The 23,497-nt window shown below is 38.9% G+C and overlaps 1 protein-coding gene across 1 annotated transcript in view; it reads right to left on the bottom strand.

Moving 5' to 3' along the window:
- DST (dystonin) overlaps positions 1-23,497 on the bottom strand; it is a 219,477-nt gene that overhangs the window by 55,617 nt on the left and 140,363 nt on the right. The window contains 21 exon segments of the mRNA XM_053458898.1: positions 1,613-3,081; positions 3,678-4,173; positions 5,482-5,681; positions 7,229-7,358; positions 7,488-7,720; positions 8,780-8,839; positions 10,102-10,228; positions 10,324-10,480; positions 10,849-11,015; positions 11,394-11,711; positions 12,347-12,555; positions 12,920-13,043; positions 13,500-13,676; positions 16,720-17,262; positions 17,981-18,262; positions 18,494-18,727; positions 19,562-19,714; positions 20,347-20,580; positions 20,905-21,048; positions 21,262-21,471; positions 22,553-22,693. Coding sequence (XP_053314873.1) covers positions 1,613-3,081; positions 3,678-4,173; positions 5,482-5,681; positions 7,229-7,358; positions 7,488-7,720; positions 8,780-8,839; positions 10,102-10,228; positions 10,324-10,480; positions 10,849-11,015; positions 11,394-11,711; positions 12,347-12,555; positions 12,920-13,043; positions 13,500-13,676; positions 16,720-17,262; positions 17,981-18,262; positions 18,494-18,727; positions 19,562-19,714; positions 20,347-20,580; positions 20,905-21,048; positions 21,262-21,471; positions 22,553-22,693 — 5,808 coding nt within the window.

The following is a 23,497-nucleotide window of genomic DNA, read 5'->3' as shown; positions in this document are numbered from 1 at the left end:
TCCCTGAGTAGATGCTACACTCAGAAGATAAGACTAACTTATTAAACCTTCTCTTGCCCAGGTCTGCAAACAGCATAATACATGAGTACACTCGGCAGCGCATACTTAAAGCTGTTCAGCCTGTGCCACTCAGACTCCAACCCATTTAGCATTGCTGCACACGGCACTAGGGTAAGAGGTGCGAGCTCTATGAGTGTCAATGAAGAGAAACACGAGGATTTCACAATGTGCTGACAAACTAGGCAAAGGCTAAAAGCAAACCAAATCCGGCAAGTGATAGATGTGTTCCCAGTCCTAGGCATTTGGCGGATGTGACGTAAACACAGACACAAATATACAACATAATATATCTAGGAGAGGGTTTGTCACGAGTCTTCGGTACCCCACTGGAAGACTCCCCGGACACCAAATAAAGCGGTTATGAAGAAAGCTCCGCTGCGTTCTCTGCACACATTCTGATTGTACGAACAACCCTATTACCGTGCAAATGTACCCATATAGGCCTGGGCTACCATTTAACCACTATGGACAACTATGGCCTATTGTTTAACACTCTTTTTCCTCCAATACATTTAGGCCCCCATCTCCCATGTGGTGAATCTGTGGTAGAAATCTTTACAAAGCCTCCAGGCCTGCTGATTCATCACTCAAATTCCTGGAGCCTTACTTTAATTCCACATTTACTGAAGAGGCTAGACCGCAGATGAACCGTGACCTCATACACGTCCAAATACATTTGGGCATCACACTAGTGGGACATTACAAAGGCAAGTAGTTACATGTAGGTGGCATGGAGAGAAGCCTCCTTTGAAAATATGCTCCTGGGTGGCATTGCAGGCTACTTGAAGGGTCAGTGAATATGATCTCTTTGGTTGTGGTACACAGCAGTTTACCGAGGTTGATGTTTTACTGCTGCTTAAATATACAGCAATTGAAAAATACAATTCAGCGCAGAACTGTAAAAAAAAATGCAGCATGGGAAGGAACCAAAGCAAATGGGGGAAGAAAAGGTGCCTATTGCTATATGTTTAGCACTCCCACATCGGACAGCGCAGAATTTAGAAGGCGAATTATAGAAACCAACACTACCACACCACTGGCAGCAATTATCCTTGTAAATTGCCCTTTTACATGGGAATTACAGGGGTTCTGCAGGATCATGTCTGCATTAGTCGAATAAAATCATTCATATGGGAGTAACCTATAATTTCACTAGATTAACCTTGCCGGTTATGGTGCCTTCACACTATACAGTGGCAAATTATATTTTCACTAAAATGTTATAATTGAATGTGTTCTTTCAAAGTGTTTCCTAATTTTTTCATATACAACAAAAGACCAGAAAAAGAGCCAGCACTTTAGATAGTAATCTTAATATAACTAGAATTGTAATACTAGCCGTGTGATAACAGAGTAGCAGAACGAATCTGCATTGAGTCCTGGTGCGTGATGGCTGTAAGGTCCCGCCATGTAACTCTGGAACACCAAATTGACTATTATTCTGCTTCAGGATGAGGAGATTCATATATACACATAAACATCCAAATGCCAATCTCTTAGATATGTTGCAAAAACTGGTAGACATACAATCATGTATTTTTCTCTCACTTACCTTAAAAATGTTAAGCTGCTCATTAATAACATCCGTTTCCATTCCTACTGGACCTTGGGATTCTTCATGCTCCTCTACCACCTTAAGCAAATCAACAAACTGTTTTAAAGTGGTATAGAACTCGTCAGTTCTAGTGACGGTGGCATCAATTTGTTCTTCTCTGGATTTCGCTCTGTCCAATAGTTTGTTGCATTGCTTATTTAATGCCTCCAGATCTCTTTTGATGCCAATAAGGTCTGGAGAAGATTCTGTTGCCAGCATCATCTTACATGTCTTGTTGGCATTCTCATTACTATCTATAAGATCTCCTAGCTTTTTGAGGAATTTACTTATGTCTTCTTTCTGAAACTGCAGAGTAACTCGATCCCTTCCAACTGGTGACATACTGTCTAGTTCATCATCCAACTCTGCAAACTGGGAGAACATCTCCCGAATACTGTTTTGAAAATGACCGATGCCTTGCAGTTTGGTTTCTAAAAATGAACATGTTTGGTCTACTTGTTGACTGATGTCACTGTGCTTTTGCTGAAGAGAGTCTGCTTGCAAAAGTAGGTCAGAGACACCTTCAGCATCAGATGCTTCCACAACAAGTTCCTGGGCCAGTTTTATACACTGCTCCACTTGTGGTTTAAGGCTCTGGAGAGCCCTCTGCTGGCTCTGCATTACCGTCAGATGCTTGTTACTGCAGGCCTGGGCACCAAGTGAATTATGAATATCTAAGTGTTCCTGGGCAGCTGTAAGATGCCTTTCGGAGTCCTTCACAGACTCTTGATAATCTTTAAGACGCAGCATCATTTTCTCCAGCGAGTCTCTCTTATTATGCAAATCATCAACAAGTGATTCTAGTTGTTTGTTTATACTCGCCTTCTCATCTATAACGATTTCTTTATCCGTTTGACAGGAGCTTAATAATGTATCAGCTGCACTGTTTAACATCTCTACCACCCCACGCTGCTTATCAGCTTTCTTTTGTAGAACTTTCACTTGTCCAATTGAATTCTCTATTGCAACTGGATCTATGAACATCTTAACCGCAGACAGTTTATTTTGGTTCTCCTCAATCCATGGCTGTATGTTTTCTACCAGCTCTTTGTATTTCATAGCTTTCTGCTGGCAATCAATTAAACTCTGTTCCCTTGCTAATGTTCGCTTGTTGAGGTCTTCCCAATCACACTTAAGCAGGGAAAGCTGGGACTGAAGTTTAGCTTTTTCTTCTCCATCAGTTTTTTGTAAGAGATTTTCCCCCTCTGTTACAACATTTTCATAGGCACTAAGTTGGTTATCCAAGGCATGTCTTATTGCTGTCTGCTCTGTGATTAAAGACTTCAATGTGTCCAGCTTGGCGGATATAGGTGCAGCTTCAGATTGCTCCCTTTTCTTCGTTTGAATCCACGATTGGAAGTCTTCAGACATTTGGTGGAATTTTTGAGAGCTAGTGAATGCTGACTGTAGCTGTTCAACATGAAAACCTAAGGAGTTAATGAAATATAGTTAAGTGAACAAATCTTATCTCCCAAACGTGGCCTAAGTTTTCAGGGACAATCAGTGTGTCCTTGGTCAAAGCGTCCTCCTGTTTTAGCAACTCTCCCATGTTAACAAATATTGTGTAAAATTATTATGGGAATACAGAATATACAGATATTTTGTGACATATCACAAGCTGGTGGTCTCCTAGATATACTGTACAACCATCTGCACTTTTTGTAACTATCATGTATGTGTAAACAGTACATAACACTGTATATAAATCAGATTCCACCTGACATATTTTATTGGTTTAGTGTTCTGTTTCATGATACTGCTAATGGACTGTGACGACTATGTTGTAGAATGCACTATTTTGATTGCATAGGCACCCTAAGCCTGTTTTAGAAACTTTGCTATGTTTGTTTTCATTAGCTCTCCACTGGGACCCAAACAGCATGTCTGAAAGACCTTGTTCCAGCATTCTCTGTTTATGCAAGCACGCTGCCCTTATAATCGTTGGAATCTACACTATTGCGTAATCTTTTCAGTATTTGGATTTCTCCTTGTAGAGCTATGCTTCGTTTTGTCTTTCACATACCTGCTTTCTGTTCCAAATCCATGAATGGTTTAACAATGGTCTCCATTTGTCGATTTAGTTCAGCTTTCAAGTATGACTCTGAAACCAGCTCTGACAGCTCTTCGCATAACACTTTTGCATTTTCAATCTTTTTCATTTCTTGCTTAATATCCGCCAGAACTTCCCTGGCTGTGTTGAGTTTCTGCATCACGGCATCAGGGTGGGCGCTGACCGTCATATTGCTGCATAGTCTGTTGTTCAAGGTGCTACATTTATCAGACAGGCCTTTCAGAAGGTCCTGATACTGGGTGCTTTTCACAATAGCATTGTCAATCCTATTGCACCTGTCATTTAATTGACCAGTCAGTGTCTCCCATTTACACGCGACGGTGGCCAGCTGATCTTTGATGGCTTCATCGCATGGAGGAAGGTCACCGGGTCTGTTCAGTATCTTCTGCCCAGCTGTATTCAGTTGCTCGTACTGCTGCTTTCGTGCATCAAACTCTTTCAGGAGAATCTAGGATAGAGAGATAAAGAATCATTCTACGGCAAAGTACTAAAACTAAAGCATGAAATGGGTAAAGTGGAGAGAATTCATAAGGGACATACTGAGGTAGGTGCATGGGGTGCACCGCACTCAGGTGTCCCTACAACTCAATGGTTAAGAAGATCAGATATCTCCTTTACACAAAAATATAGTGGCAAGGAACGACTGTGCAGCCACCTCCTCCATCAGGCTGCTTTTAAGTCTGAGAACTTTGATATGATGCCATATCATGGAGCTCAGCTCTCTGAAAGAGAAGGAGCATGCCCATAACATAGCTACGAAGTGTGCAGATAGGATTGTGGTCCACAATAGATCTAAAAGCCGTTCTGCTGGGTCTCTAAGCAAAGGGTGTTTTTATAATCCTTCATATCTCACTGAGCTCACTTTCCTTCACGCCCACAGCCAATAGAGACACCCATTTATGTGTTATTTTCTAAATCCATATGGTCTGCTAACTTGAGAAAGCTAAGACTGTGTTATAATAACTGCTCCTCAGAAACTGGATATTTGACACAAATGCTAAAAACTGATATCCAGGGCCCGCTGGCGACTTGAGAACTGCATTTTCAGTGATCATTTTTATCTAATTTGCCAGTGGGAGATGAATCATCTGCTGCCATGCTGGTTTGTTCCTCTCCCTTTACCCTCCACAACCACTTTATTCCCATTACAATCATTCTCCAGTTACCATGCCTTGTTGCTATTCTCATTTTCTTTATTATCATTACACCTTCTCTCTCTCTCCAGCCACCAGCACCACCACACTATATTTTTGTTGTTCCCTCGTTAGTTTGTTCTCCCCTTCTCTCAAACCAATGCTCTTGTCACTGAAGATGAGGTTTATGCTCTTCTTCTTTCCTCTTGTCTAATGTGTGTAATATACCCTTACTCCCTCTGGATTGTAAGCTTATTTGAGCAGGGCCCATTCTAATGTGATATGCTTGTTAACCCATTGTGGAGTGCTGCAGAATATGATGGTGCTATATAAAACAATAAATAAATAATAATGATCTACGTTATAGAGAATTTGTCTTTATTTCTTTACTGCTGTTTCCTACTCCGATTTCTTAGTCCACATCAGTACTAAAATAATGACTTGCTACTGTACATATGACGCGTGAAGCTACATTACGGGTCGTCATATATCTATGCCCTCATGTAAATGCGTATACGTACTCGGTTTTGTTAGCCATCACATCAGTACAAACATTCAGCAGACCTTATCTGACTATAGCTGAAAAAAGTGAACAAAGAGCTAAGAAGTGAAATATCCATCACCTGAACTTGTTGTTTTTGAGTTTTCAGCATATTGGGATCAATTGAAAGGGGCCCTAGAACACTAGCCATGAGTTCCTTCTCCCCAAGCCATTGTTTTAATTGAATTTCCGCGGTCTGGAACTGGGTGATATCATTTGAAGACTCCTCCAGCGTCTGCTGCCTTTCAGCTGTCAGGCGGCTGATGTCACTCCACAAGGAATCTGCCACAATGAAAGTGATAAAGCACACATTATATCTTAGATTTTCATATGCAGGGACACGTCCTATCGACAACCAAAACAATGGGTTACCTCAATTATAATGCGCAGGATGCCTAATACCTACACCAAACAACACATAAAATAAAAATAGCTTATACACTGCATTTTTAGTTCACCCACTAAATATAATACTCTTAATAATACATGTTCACGTTATTGCCATGTAATATGTACCTCTGTATTTAGCATTATTTACGATGTAAGTGGAGTTTTAGACCCTTCTTTAAAATTAAGCTGCTTTTACATAAAAAAAAAAAAAAAAAAAAAGATCCACAGGTTATTGTCTGTGTTAGATGATATCAACTTTTAGGAGTACATTTAGCTTAATAAATAACCTTTGTGTGCAAATAGTATTCTTTCAAATGCAAATTGGGTATCTCTGATATCTCACCAGGCTTTCTGTATTATCATTAACCACATATTCAAAATGATGCCATGCCTAAAAGAAGACAGGATGCCTATGAACCATAGAGCAGACATGGTAGCTTGTAATGGCCGCATAGTTTTAACTCTTTAACAAAGAACGCTATCATAACCCTCAGCTGAATTTCAAAGTGTATTCTATGTCGTTCCGATGCTGGCCAATGTGCAGCAGAAAAAGATGAGTACAGACAGGGTTTATCTTACTCAGGAACCGAGATTGACTGAAGGAAGCCTAGTGCAGCCATTCCTGATGTGTTCCATCAAACCCATAGCGGTGAACGTGGTGGTATGTTCACCGCCAGCCAGCTCCAGCGCTGGCTCATGCAGAAAGCATGCACACCTTCTTCAAAAGGGTAGCATGTGTTACTTTGAGTTTATTTCTAAAAAGACCCTTCCCTTAAACGAAATCATAGTAATTAATTTGACGCTTAGTTCTACTGGGAATAAATACCACTTAAAAAATAATCCAGTTCTGTATTGTTTCTAAAACACAATATGATAGGACCCATACCCAGGTAATTAATTAAAAATTAAAATCAACACTGCAACGGGCAGTTCTTCAAAAATATGTCTGATTTCCATTATTCCCATAAATAATAATTACCAAAAGGTTACCCCGGTGTTCTTGGAGCACAGTAATAAGACATAGTGGGAATTGTCCTGTATATTATTCTAATTTACAAGCCAAGCTGACTTTGACAGATCAACATCATCTTTTGCATATGTGGCGAACCAGATGTGTGTTATTCATGGCGACCTTCTCTGCTGGCCATGTGGCCTCTCATTCAGCTCCCAACGAGGACCATCCTTGTAAAGAATCTGAGGCGAGCCTGGTAACTGTATCTACAGGTATATATCTCAGGTGTGGCCAATCGTCTGGGGAGATGTATACAATACACCTGAAAACACGGCTAGCCAGTACTTCTGCTATCCTGCTAGAAATACTCAGTGATCCTGAGTCCCACTTTGGTACCTTGATTTTGGACTTACTCTTATGTGATTTTGTAATTGCATTTTTCTCTCTCTTGATGAATCCCTACATAAGTGAAGACAACATTAGGTACCTATGTTATCCAGTAGTTCTTTCCACTTGTGGGATTCTGGTGCATCTGGATTAGCATCTAGCAAGGCTTTTAGTTTGTCCTTCAGCATGTCCACTCTACCCCCATTCTGCTGTACTTCTGCTGCAAAGCGCTGCAGAACAAATAGAGGGGAAAAAATCTTACTGGAGGATAATTTACAATACAGTAATACAGATTATTTGTTTGTAAATATGAGAGCGGCACGGCAGTGTTGCAGGTGCTTAATGCATTGTAAATGTACCTTGTGCTCTTCTATCTGGGCTCGAACCGCTTCGCTGTCTGCTGGAGCCTCCCAAGCTTTGGCTACCTCCTGCATTTTCTGAAACCATTTCATCAGCGTCTCCGTTTCTTCCTCGACTTGCTTCATTTGGGAAAGTCTGGCTTCCAGATCATGCACTTTCTCTTTTAACAAAGCACCCACATTCTCATAGCCTTCATTGACATCGGATACCTCCTTCTTTACTGTTGCCAATTCTTTAAACAAAAAGCATTTGATGAGAATATATATTAATATGTGTGTGTGTAAGGCCAACGATCACGTAAACAGCAACTATCTTGTGCGTAGGAACAAAGTTAATATGGTTATGCTTTGTATATTTTATCTTGATGCAAATAAGATACATAACATTTTCTGTTTGGCACTACAATATATGTAAAACCATATTGCACACGAGATATATGATTCTTCATTATAACCAGATTGAGTTTTTGGCAAAGGAATATAAAAGGGGTTTATCTGAAATACATTATATAAATAAGACTGTCTGGGTCTACATCAAGCATTCTGATTTGTAGTTCGTATCGTCTGCTGATTTTCAGCAGGGTCACTCGAGGTTTAAAACCTAACCAGGTTAGGGACGGACTGGCGATGGCTACTGTTTGGCAATCTGCTAAATGTATTACTTTTATAACTTAATGCATCTTTAGAAATATCTGTTTATACTGAAAAAGCATTGTAAAAGTTTCTGTGCTTTTCATTCTCTGTTATTGTATTAGTGCTACTGAATCTGCGGGCGTTCTATAAATACCATGTAATATAATGCATAATGCAATGTGAAAAGTCACAGTTTTTCAAACATACTCTATAATTGTCAGTTAATACACTTGAAGAAAGCATGCAGCTGCAGTCTATTGCCCTCCTTCTGTCACTCTACATTATTTTTCTTACACTTTTCTCTGTTTATTAAACACGCTTGGCTTATGACATCATTTCCCTGCCGTCACGTTGGTTTAGATAAAACCAATATCAGATTTTAACACGCATCCCCATCTAGTGGTAAGTTTAAGCAAATAAAAAAAGCTATACTAAAAAAAAATGTAGGTCATTTTGTAAACGACGGTGGACAGTACTCGGTTCCATTAACTGTAAACTTGTCCCCATTTAATAGATAAAGACATATCATCATTTTATACACAAAAACCCCACAATAACACAACTGAAAACAACAGAGGTAACCCAAAGGCACCAGTGTGATATCACATAACAGAATAGCCACTACATTACATAAACCTATTGACTGTTCTTCTTCTTACCTTTATTAGTTAAATGGTCCTTGGCATCAGAGGTCACAGCCCCGTTCACGACAGTCCTACCTGCAAAATCCAAAGATACACAAAGGGCTTTATTTATAGAGCGTGGTTTAATTAGTGGGAACACACTATTGGTTGCTATGGTGGTTGCTCCACAATCAGAAGTTTGCCCTGGAATTGTTCTTTTCACATATGGTCCAGGGCTCCATGCACTGGATCCATACGAATAACTCATTAACACAGAAAACCGACAACAAAATATCATTTGCTAGCCAAATGAAATATATTCAAATGTTTAGCTAAAAGATAAAAAGACGCACAACAGGACAGTATGTGTTTTGTTCCTGATCGCATGCTCGTGGGAACCCTGGATGATAGCTACTTTATGTCATTAACTGGAAAGTTCCACTACCCTTAATAATGTAGCAACTGGAAAACCTCTACATTATCTAGTGAGCATCTCATCATATGTATAAATATACAGACTTAGAATTTTCTTCTGATGCACTAATGTTATTCGTCTCTATGTCAGATAACTAAATGTGAACTGTTTCTACATCGTCTACTTTGGGAATGGAAATGATCGGTATAGAATCCATCTTCAGAGTCATTCATTTAAAGTTTTCTTCTTTGGCATTTTTGGGGTGAAAATGACGTGGCTCTATTTTCTCAGCGTGGAGCTAAGTGCAAGCACAAGGTGTCAAGACCAGTAGTGATTTTATGAGATCCTCTCTCTTCTGCTCACCTTACCCACACTAAATGCAAGGTACATAACATGACAAAAAAATAAATGAAATGGACCTTAGCTTTCTTAAATACCTACTCATCAGAGAAACTGTGTTTCACATAGAAATCCATTTACGGAGGTGTTCAGAATCATATCTGTCCATGCTATGACTAGCTAACATACTGGTGGCTGGGAGTTGGTGGTACTCAGAGTACATAACATAGACATGAAGGGTGGGGTTAATGTTACAAAAATGGAGCCCACGTCTCCTTAATGGCACTGCGTCTATGCTATGCACAAAAGGTGTGTTCCTAATTTATAAATCTTACTATTTCATCTGCAGACATTACACAACTTCCCAAAGTATACCGTACTTTAAAATACAGTGAATAATCTGCTTTTAGTGGCTAGTCATCCACATGTTTAGGTTGGGCCCTATAGGCCTAAGCCGGTCCCGGGGCGACCTTTGTCATATGGCGCACACCGTCTAAAAAAGGATCCTATGTGGTTACAAGAGACATTTCTGATATCCCCGACAAGCCCACTGAACAGTGGAAGGCATGCAGTATAGAAACAGAAACCATCTGTAGTACAGTACCTGCTTTACCTGTTGCCCTGGTTTTAGCAGGTGAGGTCACTGCACTTATTAGGTGACACAATGCTGCCCCTTTGCTATTGACTTTTTGTACGTCTGGTGCCTTTTGGGTCCACTCTGCTTGTAAGTTCTAAAAAGAAAGCAAAGAAGCTTTGTAAATAATTGTCCTCGTGTGATGACACAGCTTGTAGGTGCCAGCACGTAGACTGCTTCTTGCAAACCTACCTTACACTCATTCAGATGAGTAGATAACTCTTCCACGCCAAGACTCGGTGAGGCAGCTGGCATTCTTTTATCTACTGATATGAACCAATGCTTTAGAGATTGGACTAAAGCCTGAAACATATCCATCTGATTTCGGCAAGAAGACACATCTTCTTCCCTGAAAGAAAGAACACAATATATAGGTGAATAATATATAATTATTCCACAAGATAAAATCATAGCACATTAGATATACTATATTATAAAATACTACTAGATTTATCATACAAATCTATCATATGTAAAATGGGTTGCACATAAAGAAGGAACATGTCATGGAATCAAAAGAACTATTTAATTAATTGCTATACCGAGAACATCACTTTTCAAACTTTGCATACCAGCATGACAGCTGTGAGCTGTTAGGGCCAAACTGTTTCAGTCTACTATCTATGGTGTTAGTATAATGGCTCATTAGTAGCTATAGTTAACCATTGTATCTTAATGTATAAAATATGAAATGCACTAAGATATGGTTGAACATACTTTGTTTTAACAGCCTCTTCCAGATCTGTGTATTTCCTCAACATTGTGTTTACTTTTTCCAAAACCATTGCCTTGTCTGCAGGAGCACCATACACGCACAACTCATCAACAAGTTCCTGTAAGCTTTCCAGGCTTTTCTTATGCTCCATCAACTCAGTGCTTGTTTCCTGTAATTTTACAAAAATATAATAATAATAATAATAATATTAGTTAGCTGAATGGAAGTGTAGGACGAACTATGTACAACGTAATCATGGACGCTTACAGTTTAAGATGACTTTTATTCTATTTGCAGGTGAGAGTGGTCACAGTTCTGGGGAAGTAATAGTAAGCAGCTTGTGTATTTCTTTCCAAATACAGGGCCTTTTTGTCTCCATTATTTAATTAATAGCAGATTAATACATTTAGTAAAGTAGTAGTTAATCATCCATATAGCATGTAGCATGCTAATACAGATCAAGTGCCAACTAACACTGTTAGAACATGGTTCTAAACAATCATTTACTTCTGGGTATATATATGTGTGTGTGCTGTGATTCTGATACCTGCATATACTGAGATAGCTCGGTCACATCCTTTCCTGGACCATCTGTCTCGGTAAAGTCTTGGATTTTCTTGTCTAGGAATTCTTGGACTTTTTCAGACAGATTCTCAAATAATTCCACCTTGGTCTTCAAGCATTCCATTTGCACGATGCGCTCCTTTGTATCTTCACTAGCTTTATTAAAGCGCTGAGACAGCCCGCTCATTTTTGCACGTAAAGAAGAGGCTGTAGCTGGATCTGCTGTCTCCATAAACGTATTCACTTTTTCATTCATCGCACTAATACTGCTTTCGCGGCTGGAGATGTCTTGTTCCAGCAGCTGGGAAGAGGAAACAATGATCGTGGATAACATTACAGTAGTAGATCATACTCAGCTTTGCAGTAAGGTGCTTACATATATGCTTTACAGACTGGGGTAAACACATGGGTCTGGATTTGAGGTTTTAGGCAGAGGCTGCCAAATTGAACTCCTTCTGTGTTTCATTTCAATGAAATTATTAATCCTTGTTTATTATTTAGATTGCCTGTTACTATAATCTGTCATTCTCTATTAACTTGTACCAAACACATAAAAACAATTATTTGTTATGATTTTGGTAACAATTTAAATGTAATCAATTAAGCTAAGTTGACAGTCATACAATACTTCTGTAAAATGCTGATGCTGTTATGGCCAGTTATTGGAAAGTGCAGCGTGGCTGATAGCAATCAATCTTTATACAAAACTCTGACTGCTTCATATGGTTGGTTCCTGTTCTTTCCTGTAAAATACTGGGTTTAGCTCAGCAGCCAGCAGACCGGTTACCAAACTGCAGCGTTTAACATATTGTCTGCAGTGTTTAACCACTTTCACTGGCTTCATGGGGTTAGTACATGGAGACCTGAATTCATGACATCCTAGTTCTAGAACTTGAATGGGTACACTGCTAATGCAATGTAAGTAAATTCACTTACATTATTTTTTGATATGATTTCCTGAATGGCAGAAGAATTTAATGGCACTTGCTGTTGGTCTTTCAAATCATGTTCGACCCCCTGCATCCAGTTTAACATTTCATCCAAGCCATCCTGGACACTAAGTGAGCGAGTGAGGGTTATCTGGAGTTTCCCATTCCAGTCATTCAATGACTGGGATACGTTATCATATTTTTCCGCAATCTCGTCTGCAATAAAAAAATGATATTAACAAATATAACTGGTTAAGATCCCAGAAATCCCAAAATCCTGAATACTCATACAGTTTAAATTCCAAAAAGTGCGTTAAGTTAGATCCTTCCAAGATATCCCAAGCTGAATTAAATAGCTAACATGGCCTTTCATGAGATGCCATTGTAGCATGAGCGCGTCATCACAAAATAACATCACACATAACTATTAAAAGTTAGAATTTGATGTACCATTGGTATTTTAGTGACAAGCTAAAATAAATGAATAAGGCTTAATCAAGAAAAACCTTTGTTATGGGTCATGAACAATGAAATTAGGTGTAGCCCAAACTATTAATGAAGTAGAATAAATGAAGTATACCAAGTGGCTTCTGGATTTCATCGTTGTTTAGTAATAGACCTCCTTTGGTATCCAGAAGCACATCTGCTGCCTTCTTAAGCTTCTCTACCCCAGCTTGCTGGGTGGCCATCTGCTCACACAGCATCTGCAGAGACAAGAATGTTAACGATGTTCAGTTAACATCTAATAATAAGCAGTACACAGTTATAACTCAATATGTTCTTAACTGCTACCTTGGCCCGAGACAGAAAATTCAATTCAAGCAAACATAAGGCCCAACTATGTCCAACTCAAGTAAATGCTGTCAGTTTAATGTGAAATATATAAATAGAATCCAGAAAATATTAAACTTAGAAGAAGTTTCCTCCAGAGAAAATGTCCTCACTGAAAGTAATAGGGATTGTCAAAACTGCCTTGTAAATGGTGAATGTTCCAAGCGCTCCATGTTTTAATCTGGGCAAGTGTTTTGACCAACTACATCTATGCACATTTCCTAAACCTATTCTTAATACAACCTTCTCGCCCTTCTCCACTGCTGGCTTCCATGGAACTAAGCGTGGTACAACGTCTTCTGAAACAAATCAATGCAAAACAGATTTACCTTTGCGTCTTCCAGCTGCCTTTGCAAAGTTCTGGTGTCAGAGGCAATGGGCTCCGATAACCGTTTGTTTACAGCTACTTCTGAGTTCTGTAACCCGGACAGAAGTTCGGATGATGCTTCCTTGTAGTGCTGGTATTTGTCTACTAAATCTTTCAGGTTATTCCCCAAGACATTGCACTAAAAGAAAAACATATACAACTAGATGAAACTATTTGACAAAATATTACAACGAATAAAAACTAAAGAAATCCAAAAAATACGTGCTACTTAGGTAAAATGTGATAAATAGTGAATAAATATGTGAATACTTCCCTAGTATAGACCGCAGCTACCCAAGCGACACTCCTCCTCGAAGTGTTGAAAATGCAAGAAAACCAGAATGTATGGGGCGCAGGTGCATATATAGGGAAAAAAACAAAAAAACAACACAATATAGTGTAGATGGTATGCCCAGTATTAATTTATAAGTGATATGTTGCACTCACAAGTGAAAGAGGCAAATCCAACCCATCAATAAGGACTGTAAAAAACTTTAATATTCTTCAAGATGAATCTAAAAAACAAACTAAAATAGTGCGGTATCTTAAGTAAAACAGTATATACCGATAGTAATGCACTCACAGTTTTTTCATGCACAAAGTGCATATGCAGGCATTTGGTTAAAATCTCGTGAAATAAAGTCCAATTGAGTCTTTCTACGCGTTTCGCCCTTTGGGCTTCTTCAGGAAATCAATTGGTGCAGATGTCTGTAGATGTCAGTCAATTCAGCAAAAATCAGCAAAAGTCAGAAATCTGTGTGTACTTTCATCCCTTCAGTCTGTTCTTTTATAGTCTTTTGAATGTGTATTTCCGTATGTGTCATCCCGTTTTCACCTTTGTCCTTTGTTGTCATCACGTCTTTATCTGTCGTTTGGTTGTTTTCCCGTTTGTCAATAAAGATTGCCGGCAGAAAAAACTGCAAGGGGCAAGGACCGCGTCACCGCTATGTAGGAGGATATTCAGCCCACGTCACTCGGGAGACAGAGAAGGGATATTAGTTCATTCATCGACAAAAGGTGGATGATCGTGATGTATGCGTTTCAAACGGAAGGGATATGAAAGACTTTAATTTAGAGAAGAAATTGGAACTGAAAGTGAAAAGAGAAAGTCAGAGGAACTACCGCGGCATTCGTATTTCGTATGAAGACCGGGTTGAGGTCTTGCAGAGAACTTCAAAGACCGGGGTTCGAGGAGATTAAAGCGATCGCGATGTGTGTGTCCCGTATAGAGACTGAAACGGAATCGAGTGAAGAATTCGAGGGAGAGCAAGAAGAGGACCTTATTTTATATCCCGTGTGGAGACTAAAACGAAATAAAGTGTAGAATTCGAGGGAGAGCACGAAAATTAGGCTCTTTTCGTGCTCTCCCTCGAATTCTACACTTTATTTCGTTTTAGTCTCCACACGGGATATAAAATAAGGTCCTCTTCTTGCTCTCCCTCGAATTCTTCACTCGATTCCGTTTCAGTCTCTATACGGGACACACACATCGCGATCGCTTTAATCTCCTCGAACCCCGGTCTTTGAAGTTCTCTGCAAGACCTCAACCCGGTCTTCATACGAAATACGAATGCCGCGGTAGTTCCTCTGACTTTCTCTTTTCACTTTCAGTTCCAATTTCTTCTCTAAATTAAAGTCTTTCATATCCCTTCCGTTTGAAACGCATACATCACGATCATCCACCTTTTGTCGATGAATGAACTAATATCCCTTCTCTGTCTCCCGAGTGACGTGGGCTGAATATCCTCCTACATAGCGGTGACGCGGTCCTTGCCCCTTGCAGTTTTTTCTGCCGGCAATCTTTATTGACAAACGGGAAAACAACCAAACGACAGATAAAGACGTGATGACAACAAAGGACAAAGGTGAAAACGGGATGACACATACGGAAATACACATTCAAAAGACTATAAAAGAACAGACTGAAGGGATGAAAGTACACACAGATTTCTGACTTTTGCTGATTTTTGCTGAATTGACTGACATCTACAGACATCTGCACCAATTGATTTCCTGAAGAAGCCCAAAGGGCGAAACGCGTAGAAAGACTCAATTGGACTTTATTTCACGAGATTTTAACCAAATGCCTGCATATGCACTTTGTGCATGAAAAAACTGTGAGTGCATTACTATCGGTATATACTGTTTTACTTAAGATACCGCACTATTTTAGTTTGTTTTTTAGATTCATCTTGAAGAATATTAAAGTTTTTTACAGTCCTTATTGATGGGTTGGATTTGCCTCTTTCACTTGTGAGTGCAACATATCACTTATAAATTAATACTGGGCATACCATCTACACTATATTGTGTTGTTTTTTTGTTTTTTTCCCTATATATGCACCTGCGCCCCATACATTCTGGTTTTCTTAAAATATTACAACGTGCAGCATCAGAACTGAGTCCAATTACTTTTTTGTTAAGTAGATTGTATTTGGGGGTCATTATAAGAATTTCCAATCAGCAACTAAGGAAGAAAAACTTCGAGTGACCACTGATTGGAATAATGAACCTTTTACCTTGGTATATATGCCTTCACACTAATTATTGTTATGTCCTGCATATCTGCCCCACACACATGTGGAGTGATCAGTTTATTACAACAACCAAGTGAAAACAAAAGCTGAAAGGAATATGTTTTGGCAATTTATTCTGAGCCATTAGTCACTGTTGTCTGTCGTTAGATAAGAGAAGAGCGGCAAATCAAACATTAGGCATCAGCTGGGAAGAGAGACATAACGTAAAGAAATGCCACAATGTTAGAGTCCTGTGGGCCGTACAAAAAAAACACAAAAACTAGTTAAGCCTAAAGAATAAGTTAGAGCCAAACGCTCCATAATTACCAACAAAATCCTTTAAGGTTTGTCAGGCTCAGCCCTGGCTTATCATCAACATGCACTTACACATCAAGCAAGGCAGGAAGCTGTCTCCGGCCTTCACCGGCTTGCTTAGTACTACATTATACATTATAACTAATTCTGAATTGTATCCACAAAGATATAATGTATATATACACACATTAATTAGCCACCATCCACACAACCCATGGCATCATATAAGTATGTGGCTAATAAGCACTGCGGTGCTTCTTTATTGCCTTACTGCGGGCAAATCAATCAGAATTCTGTACAGATGTCATTAAGAATACAGTGCCCCGGGTACCACGACCATGTGAAACTGACCTTTGAGTGTAGTGACTTAAAATTCTCTGCTGCCGTGTCCAGCTTGCTCTGCACCATTTTGCAGGTTTCCAGAGCGCTAATGTTATTGTTGTTTTCAGTGACGTCGTCTTTGCTGCATGACTTGGCGGCATCCAGTACTCTCTGTCCGGAAATGGTGATGTAACGCAAGTCCCCTTTGTGAGAGATAACATCTTCCGCAAAACTTTTCTGTCTTTGGAGTTTGGCCATGATACCCGCAAAGTCCACGGGCCCAGATTCTAAATCTTCTAGTTCTCCTGTAGACTCGTGAAGCCAATTCTCAAATTCATTGTAGTCTCCTGTGAACTTTTCTAGCTCCTCTTGCACAGTCTGTATCGCCTTCATTTTTCGCTCTGAATCAAACAACGTTGCCTCATATTGGGCTTTTAATTCTTCAATGTCTTTCTGCAACTTTTCCTTCTCCTCAGGAGCAAGATGGCGGCCCTGCTTCTCAAGCAAGACTTGGGCTGACTGTGTGGCTATTATAACCGCCTGGTGTTGGGACATGATTTTCTCATGTTGCGCCTACAAGAAAAGAGGAAAGGATGTCAACATCTTAGTGCTCTTATCAACTAATACTGAAATACACCTCCCAATCTACCCCACTGGAAAAACAAACTAAGTGACTTACTAAGGCTTCATGAGAATGTTTTGTACATGTACATTTATGTACGCAGTAGTGTTGTCAAGCAGTTCAATGTGAGTATATATGAATACACACTGAACTTTTGTATTGTTAGATTGTTAGCGCATACAGTGAATTCAAGAAAAAGATACATATCGCATATCGTATAGACACTACCATTCAAAGTTTTGGGGTCACTTACAAATGTTCTTGTTTTTTGAAAGAAAAGCAAAATAACATCAGATTGATCAGAAATACAGCATAGACGTTGTTAATGTTGTAAATGGCTGTTGTAGATGGAAACGGCTGATTTTGAATGGAGTATTTTCATATCCGTATAGAGGCCCCTTTACCAGCAATCATCACTCTTGTGTTCCAATGGCATGTTGCGTTCGCTAATCCAAGTTTAAGTTTAAAATGCTAATTGACCATTAGAAAAAACAAAAAGAAATGGCCTTGTTTTCCATGAAAACAGCTAAGTGACTCCAAACTTTTGAAAGGTGGGGTATATCCCAAGTACGGCATATGGCACTTACTACCGTAACAAAATACAACTTCCCCTGTGTACTATTGTAATCTATCAGGGTTCTGGATTAGTTCTGATGCCAAGTCCATTACCTTCACTTTCTGATACTGGCTGCTTAAATCCTCTTCCTTGGCCTGTTCCTGGGCACTTACAAAGTTCTCTTTCCCATCGGACTCTATTAGGTTACCGTTCACCTCCTCCACACCACCAAGTAATGACGTGAGGTCACTATCTTTGTGATGGATCCCGTTATGCTGGGTCTTTGGCCTTTTCACACTGTTTCCATTGTTTGAGTCTTTGTCCACATGTGAGAGCCATTCCAGCAAGCCCACTATTTTAGTTTTACTTTCTTCAAGTTGCTCGACTGCAGCCGACTGGAAAAAAAAAACAGATGTCGTAATTGTGCAAATACAGTAAAATGAAAAACAAATGGAAAATTGATATTCCTTCTAAATTTCTTTACATTTAATTAGTATCAAAATTGCAAACTGTGCAGTGTATTACATTAGAGCATGTTATTAATAATGCAGAAGAAACCCCCTTTATACATAGCATAAAGGCAAAACATGTATGTTGTGATTATGGTAAAATGACATTGTACACACCTTTTCTGTTTCTTTTTTAATAGCTGTCGTTACAGCTTTTTCCAGCTCCTTTTTGGATTCATCTGCCCTCTTACTGAGAAGCTCGAATTTGGCTTTAGCCTCTTTGAGTCTTTGCTCAATGAGAGCTCTGTCTTCTTTAGAAAGTTTATCTCCATGATCCTGGAGGAATTTTTCTGTGTTTTTCACAATTTCAGCCAATTCGCTGGCACCAGCTTGCATGTCCTTTTGGAGCTCCTACAAACAATTAAGAACATAATACAAGTAATGAATCACGTCATTGTGGATAATGTTTCAACATAATATAACAATAATATAACAATAACAGTATATTTCATCTTTTGTGTTATTATTTAAAAATTGAGTGTGTTGGTTGAAACTCGGCTACTTGATATCAATTAACTACAACAATTGCAGCGTCCTTCAAACAAAGCCATTTAGAATAATATTCTACTAGATTTAGCAACATTATGAACCCTAAAGCTCCTACTTCCATTCAAATGTGGAAATTAGACAACAAATGCCTACTCATCCAATGACCTATTATTATATTTATTGTTTTATACAGCACCATCATATTCAGTAGCGCTGTACAATGGCTAAACAGGACGTAGCAAGTAGTAAATAACATAACAATTTGACTAACAGAAACAACAGGTGATGAGGGAGCTGCTCAAAAGACCTTACAATCTAGAGTGAGTTGGGGTGTATTATCAGTATTGTCTGGAGGCAGGAGAGGTTACAGGGAAAAGTGATCTATGGAATATTTATCTGCTTTTTGGCATTGCATGTCTGCTGGTATCTTGAATATGAATTTTATCACAGTGAGAAGTGTTACCGATACAAAATAGAGAGGGGGAACGGACCTCCTATGGTCATTCTCCTCGGCACCGCTGGAAGGATGCATGCTACCAAACCGAGTTTAAACACTCCCAGTATTAACTGCAGCCTAGTGTTTAGAGGGATCACATCTAATCCCATGAATGTATTAATCCCATTTATAAAGAAATTGCCCTCAATACAGCAAAACATTGTAAAATAAGAACTATCTTATTGTACTCATTTGTGTACCTCATATTCACTCTGATAATGCTGCAGCTCAGTCGGGCTCTCGCGTACACAAAACATGTCTTGCTTGCCGATGAGCCTGTTCTCGGTCTGCGTGAGAAGAGCGCAGATCTCCTCTAGCTTGTCCTTGTGCTCTTGTAACTGCACTTCAGCATCCTATAAGAATTAGAGAGAATAGCTAAGCGCTACGTCCCTATGTAACATGCCGCTTGGAAACAGAGTAACACAGTAACGGATCTACGTATGCTGTAAACATGATGGCGGCAGGTAATAGGTACCACATGGTGATCACAGTGTAAAAAGATAGAAAACATTACATTCATCTCAAAAGAGCTGTAAAAAAAGCTTCAATCACTGCGCGAAAGATTTGCTTAAAGCCCGACCATGCACATGTTAGAGTAGATGGCTTCACTGCGAAGGCAATTCCAGTAGCCTTTAATCCTGGAACCTGTGTTAAATGGCGCTTCAGAAAAAAGATATCAAAACAGAAGTTAGTTTGTATATGATTGTTAGAATAAGGAGTTTGCACAGCAAGGAAATATGTTTATAGATGAGACAGAAACATATAATGATAATAGTCAGATCAGCTCGTAAATGTATTTATATATGTATTTATATTGTGTGAACGAATAGCTAATTGTACAAAGTGTCATAATATTTTTCATGTTTGTTAAAATAACTGTATTGAGAGCAATGTGGCGTAGGACACTCATTTACAGCACTGCAACCACGCTCGTCCTCTTCGGCCATTATAATTCACCAGCATGCACATCCACAGAGAGGCAAACCTTCTGGTCACTCAAATCTTGGGCTTCCAATAAAAGACTTTTTAGAGATTCAATCTGGGTTGCAATATTCTTCTGAGCCTCGTGAAAGCTTTTCTGTGTCGTGTTGAGGAGCCTCAAAAGCTGTTTGCTTTGGTTAGGGGAAAGATCTTGGGCATGCTCTGATATGAGGAACTGGACATCAAATGCTGTTGTCTCCAGTTCAATCTTTCGTTCCGACAGTTGTCTACCTACACTCTATGGAGGAAACAGTGACAATAAGCTACAACCTAATCAATCCTTATAATATACTAAAGTACATTCATATTGTTTCAAAGGTCTATGGAAATTGATAAAAAGACACACCATAGAAATATAACAGGGCACTAGTGCCACCAAACCTTATATAGAACATAGAACATGACAAGCATTTCCGAGAACCTCTTTCTCAGTGCCCCTAAGCCATACTAGTGCACTGAATGTGGATTGTTGAACATTGCGTAACAGTGTAATAGTAGTACTTCTACGATGGCACACGGTCATATTACAACTAGTAGAAATGACATTTTGAAATCAGTTTACCTTGAGAGACTGCAAGCTTTGCTTTATTAGATCCACGCTGTTAGTGTTTACCGTACAGGACATGTTGTCTTTGTTTATTGTAATCCAATTGGACAGCAACTGTAGTCTGCTCAAAAGTTCTTGATGCGATTCTGCTAATTTAGACTGCAGCATAAAATATAATATATATATTAGAGAGAATACATTTGTAATATGCATAAAACACACACAAATTCAAAAAAAAATGTAACCAGATTATAATTATCTCACAAAGGCACATACACTCGAAATTTACTATAGTGACAGCAAAACACAGACCAGATTACTGTATACATGTTTAAAACATGTGCATATTTGTTATCAAATTCATAATCTCACCATCTCTGAGTCTACAGCCAAAGCGATCAGTTTTGCTCGATCTGAAGACATCTCACAAACCATGGCGAAGTCATTCTTCAACTGTCCTTTTAACTTATTAAGATGCTGCCTTGGAAGGTCATCGGTTGGAGATAATAAGAACTGCTTCTCTGCCAACTTGACGTCTTCTTTCATTGTTACAGAGAAGGTAGTGAGCTTAGACTCGAATGACTAAAAGTGAAGATATCCACAACTAGTTAAAATGCATCATTAAGAGCAAACCAAAAACCCCTTATTGAACACTACTTATCTGCTTCCAATGGAACAAGTTTGCAAAACTCAGAATATGCAAGACTGGTATCCACCATTTTTTTTAACACTACTTGGACATTATGGTTTGTGTAAAGTCCTCGTGTTATACAAATATGCCCAATAAAAAAGCAGCTAATCGCTACAACAGATGTGTCCAATTAAAGAGAACTTTATTACAATATTAGAGTACTGTGGAATGATATTACTATTGTAATACAGATATTATAGTACTGTTGATGTCTGTACGTTATGTTTGACTCCATCTATGTGAGGAGCAAACCAGTGATGCTACTAATAGAAAAAACTATACATCAGAATTTAGAGAAAATGCCACCACCGCTGCATTTCCATGATTGATGTGATTTCTTGAAACTACCTATAACTTCTGGTGTGCCCTCAAATACAAGAACGGCTTGCTGGTCCTGCATAATGCACATTTGAAAACCCTTCTAGTATTTTTCATTATATATATATATGATATTTTCGGGTAGCTGCATTCTAGCTCTGTTATTGCAGCTGAACCTACCAGACAAGCAGCCTGATGCCTTATACTGCCTCTAGTAAATAATAGAATTACTTAGTCTTAGCCCGACAGTCTGACTATTGAAAGTCTAGAGAGGGACTTATTGCTGTAAAGAATGATTGCGGTGCCTGAGCAGGGAAAGTCGCCCAAAATCTCATGGCTGAAAAGAATGGCAGCCTCCAGGTCTTCAGATAAAGGAAGTTTATTGGGAGAAAATGAGAGATAACCAGGGTTTTGCCAATCCTAGCCTACATTACTGTATACAGCACTGTAGTATGTGGAAGGAGAGAAACTATTTTTTACATAGGACTCCCTCTTTAATTATGCATTATGCCGGACGAGCTTAGTCAATGGGTTTGGTGAAAAAATATAAAAGACTTTCTATGTAACTTTTTTTTTCATGGAAACATACAAAAAACCCCCCAAAAAACTGAAAATCATATGACTGGTAAAATAACACTTTTTTTGGTGGCATACCTCAAGCTGTTCAAGTTGTATTTTTAATGTCTCCAAGCTATCGCTGATAGGAGGCAAGTTGTCCAGGTGGAATTTCAGATCCTGAACCACCGTCAGATGTTCACTTAATGTCTGAACAAAGTGACTTATTGCTGTATGCGCCTAAAATAATGAATTGAAGAACAGTAAGGCATACTTGATCATGCCAAGAAAATATCAATGAAATAACAAAATAGCATGACAGCACATGATGATTTGTAACTGAATATAAACGGCTTATCTTTCATTGTCTATTAAGTGTTCACTTGGCTGGTTGGATTGCTGCCTTAAACCATGCAGATGAAAATGTCTATATGCTTGTTCCATTTTAGTTTACTTGTTCTTGTAAAATAGTATACTATTTGCCTACAGTATCATATATGTATGTATGTCATATTTTTATTAACTAACATTCATTTCAAATGACTAATTGACAAAAATGTAAAGAAAAAGTATAAGGATAAAAAAATCTACTGCATTATTTTCATAGGCATAGTAGAAAATGTGATATGGTACAATAAGAGGTACAATAGACAGTCTGATCTATAAATTGCATCCGCCAAAGGGCTGGCAAACGTCTACTTCAAAAATCCTTAGATGTATATCTTTCCACTCTATGACTTCAATTATTTCTATGGCTGAATGTTGATTTATCTACATTTTAACTGTGCAGTATTAGTTAAAAATCACCTGGGGGCTATTCACTAGGTCATTCCTACTACATTTATACTATTCAACCAATTCAAAGCAATTGAGCCAATAATTGAACCTGGTCTATACTACAAGTGAAGGGCATACTCCGCTTTATCAAGTAGTTCTCGGAAGCTCCCAAAATGTTTTAGATTTAGCTTCTAAAGTGCGCCATGCTGTCCTTGAGTACTCTTAATATCAAATTATCATAACGCTGGGGAATCATTAAGAAACATG

This window comes from Spea bombifrons, chromosome 3 (assembly GCF_027358695.1).
Source record: "Spea bombifrons isolate aSpeBom1 chromosome 3, aSpeBom1.2.pri, whole genome shotgun sequence".
NCBI classification, from domain to species: domain Eukaryota; kingdom Metazoa; phylum Chordata; class Amphibia; order Anura; family Pelobatidae; genus Spea; species Spea bombifrons.
This window is presented reverse-complemented; position numbering and strand designations above follow the sequence as displayed.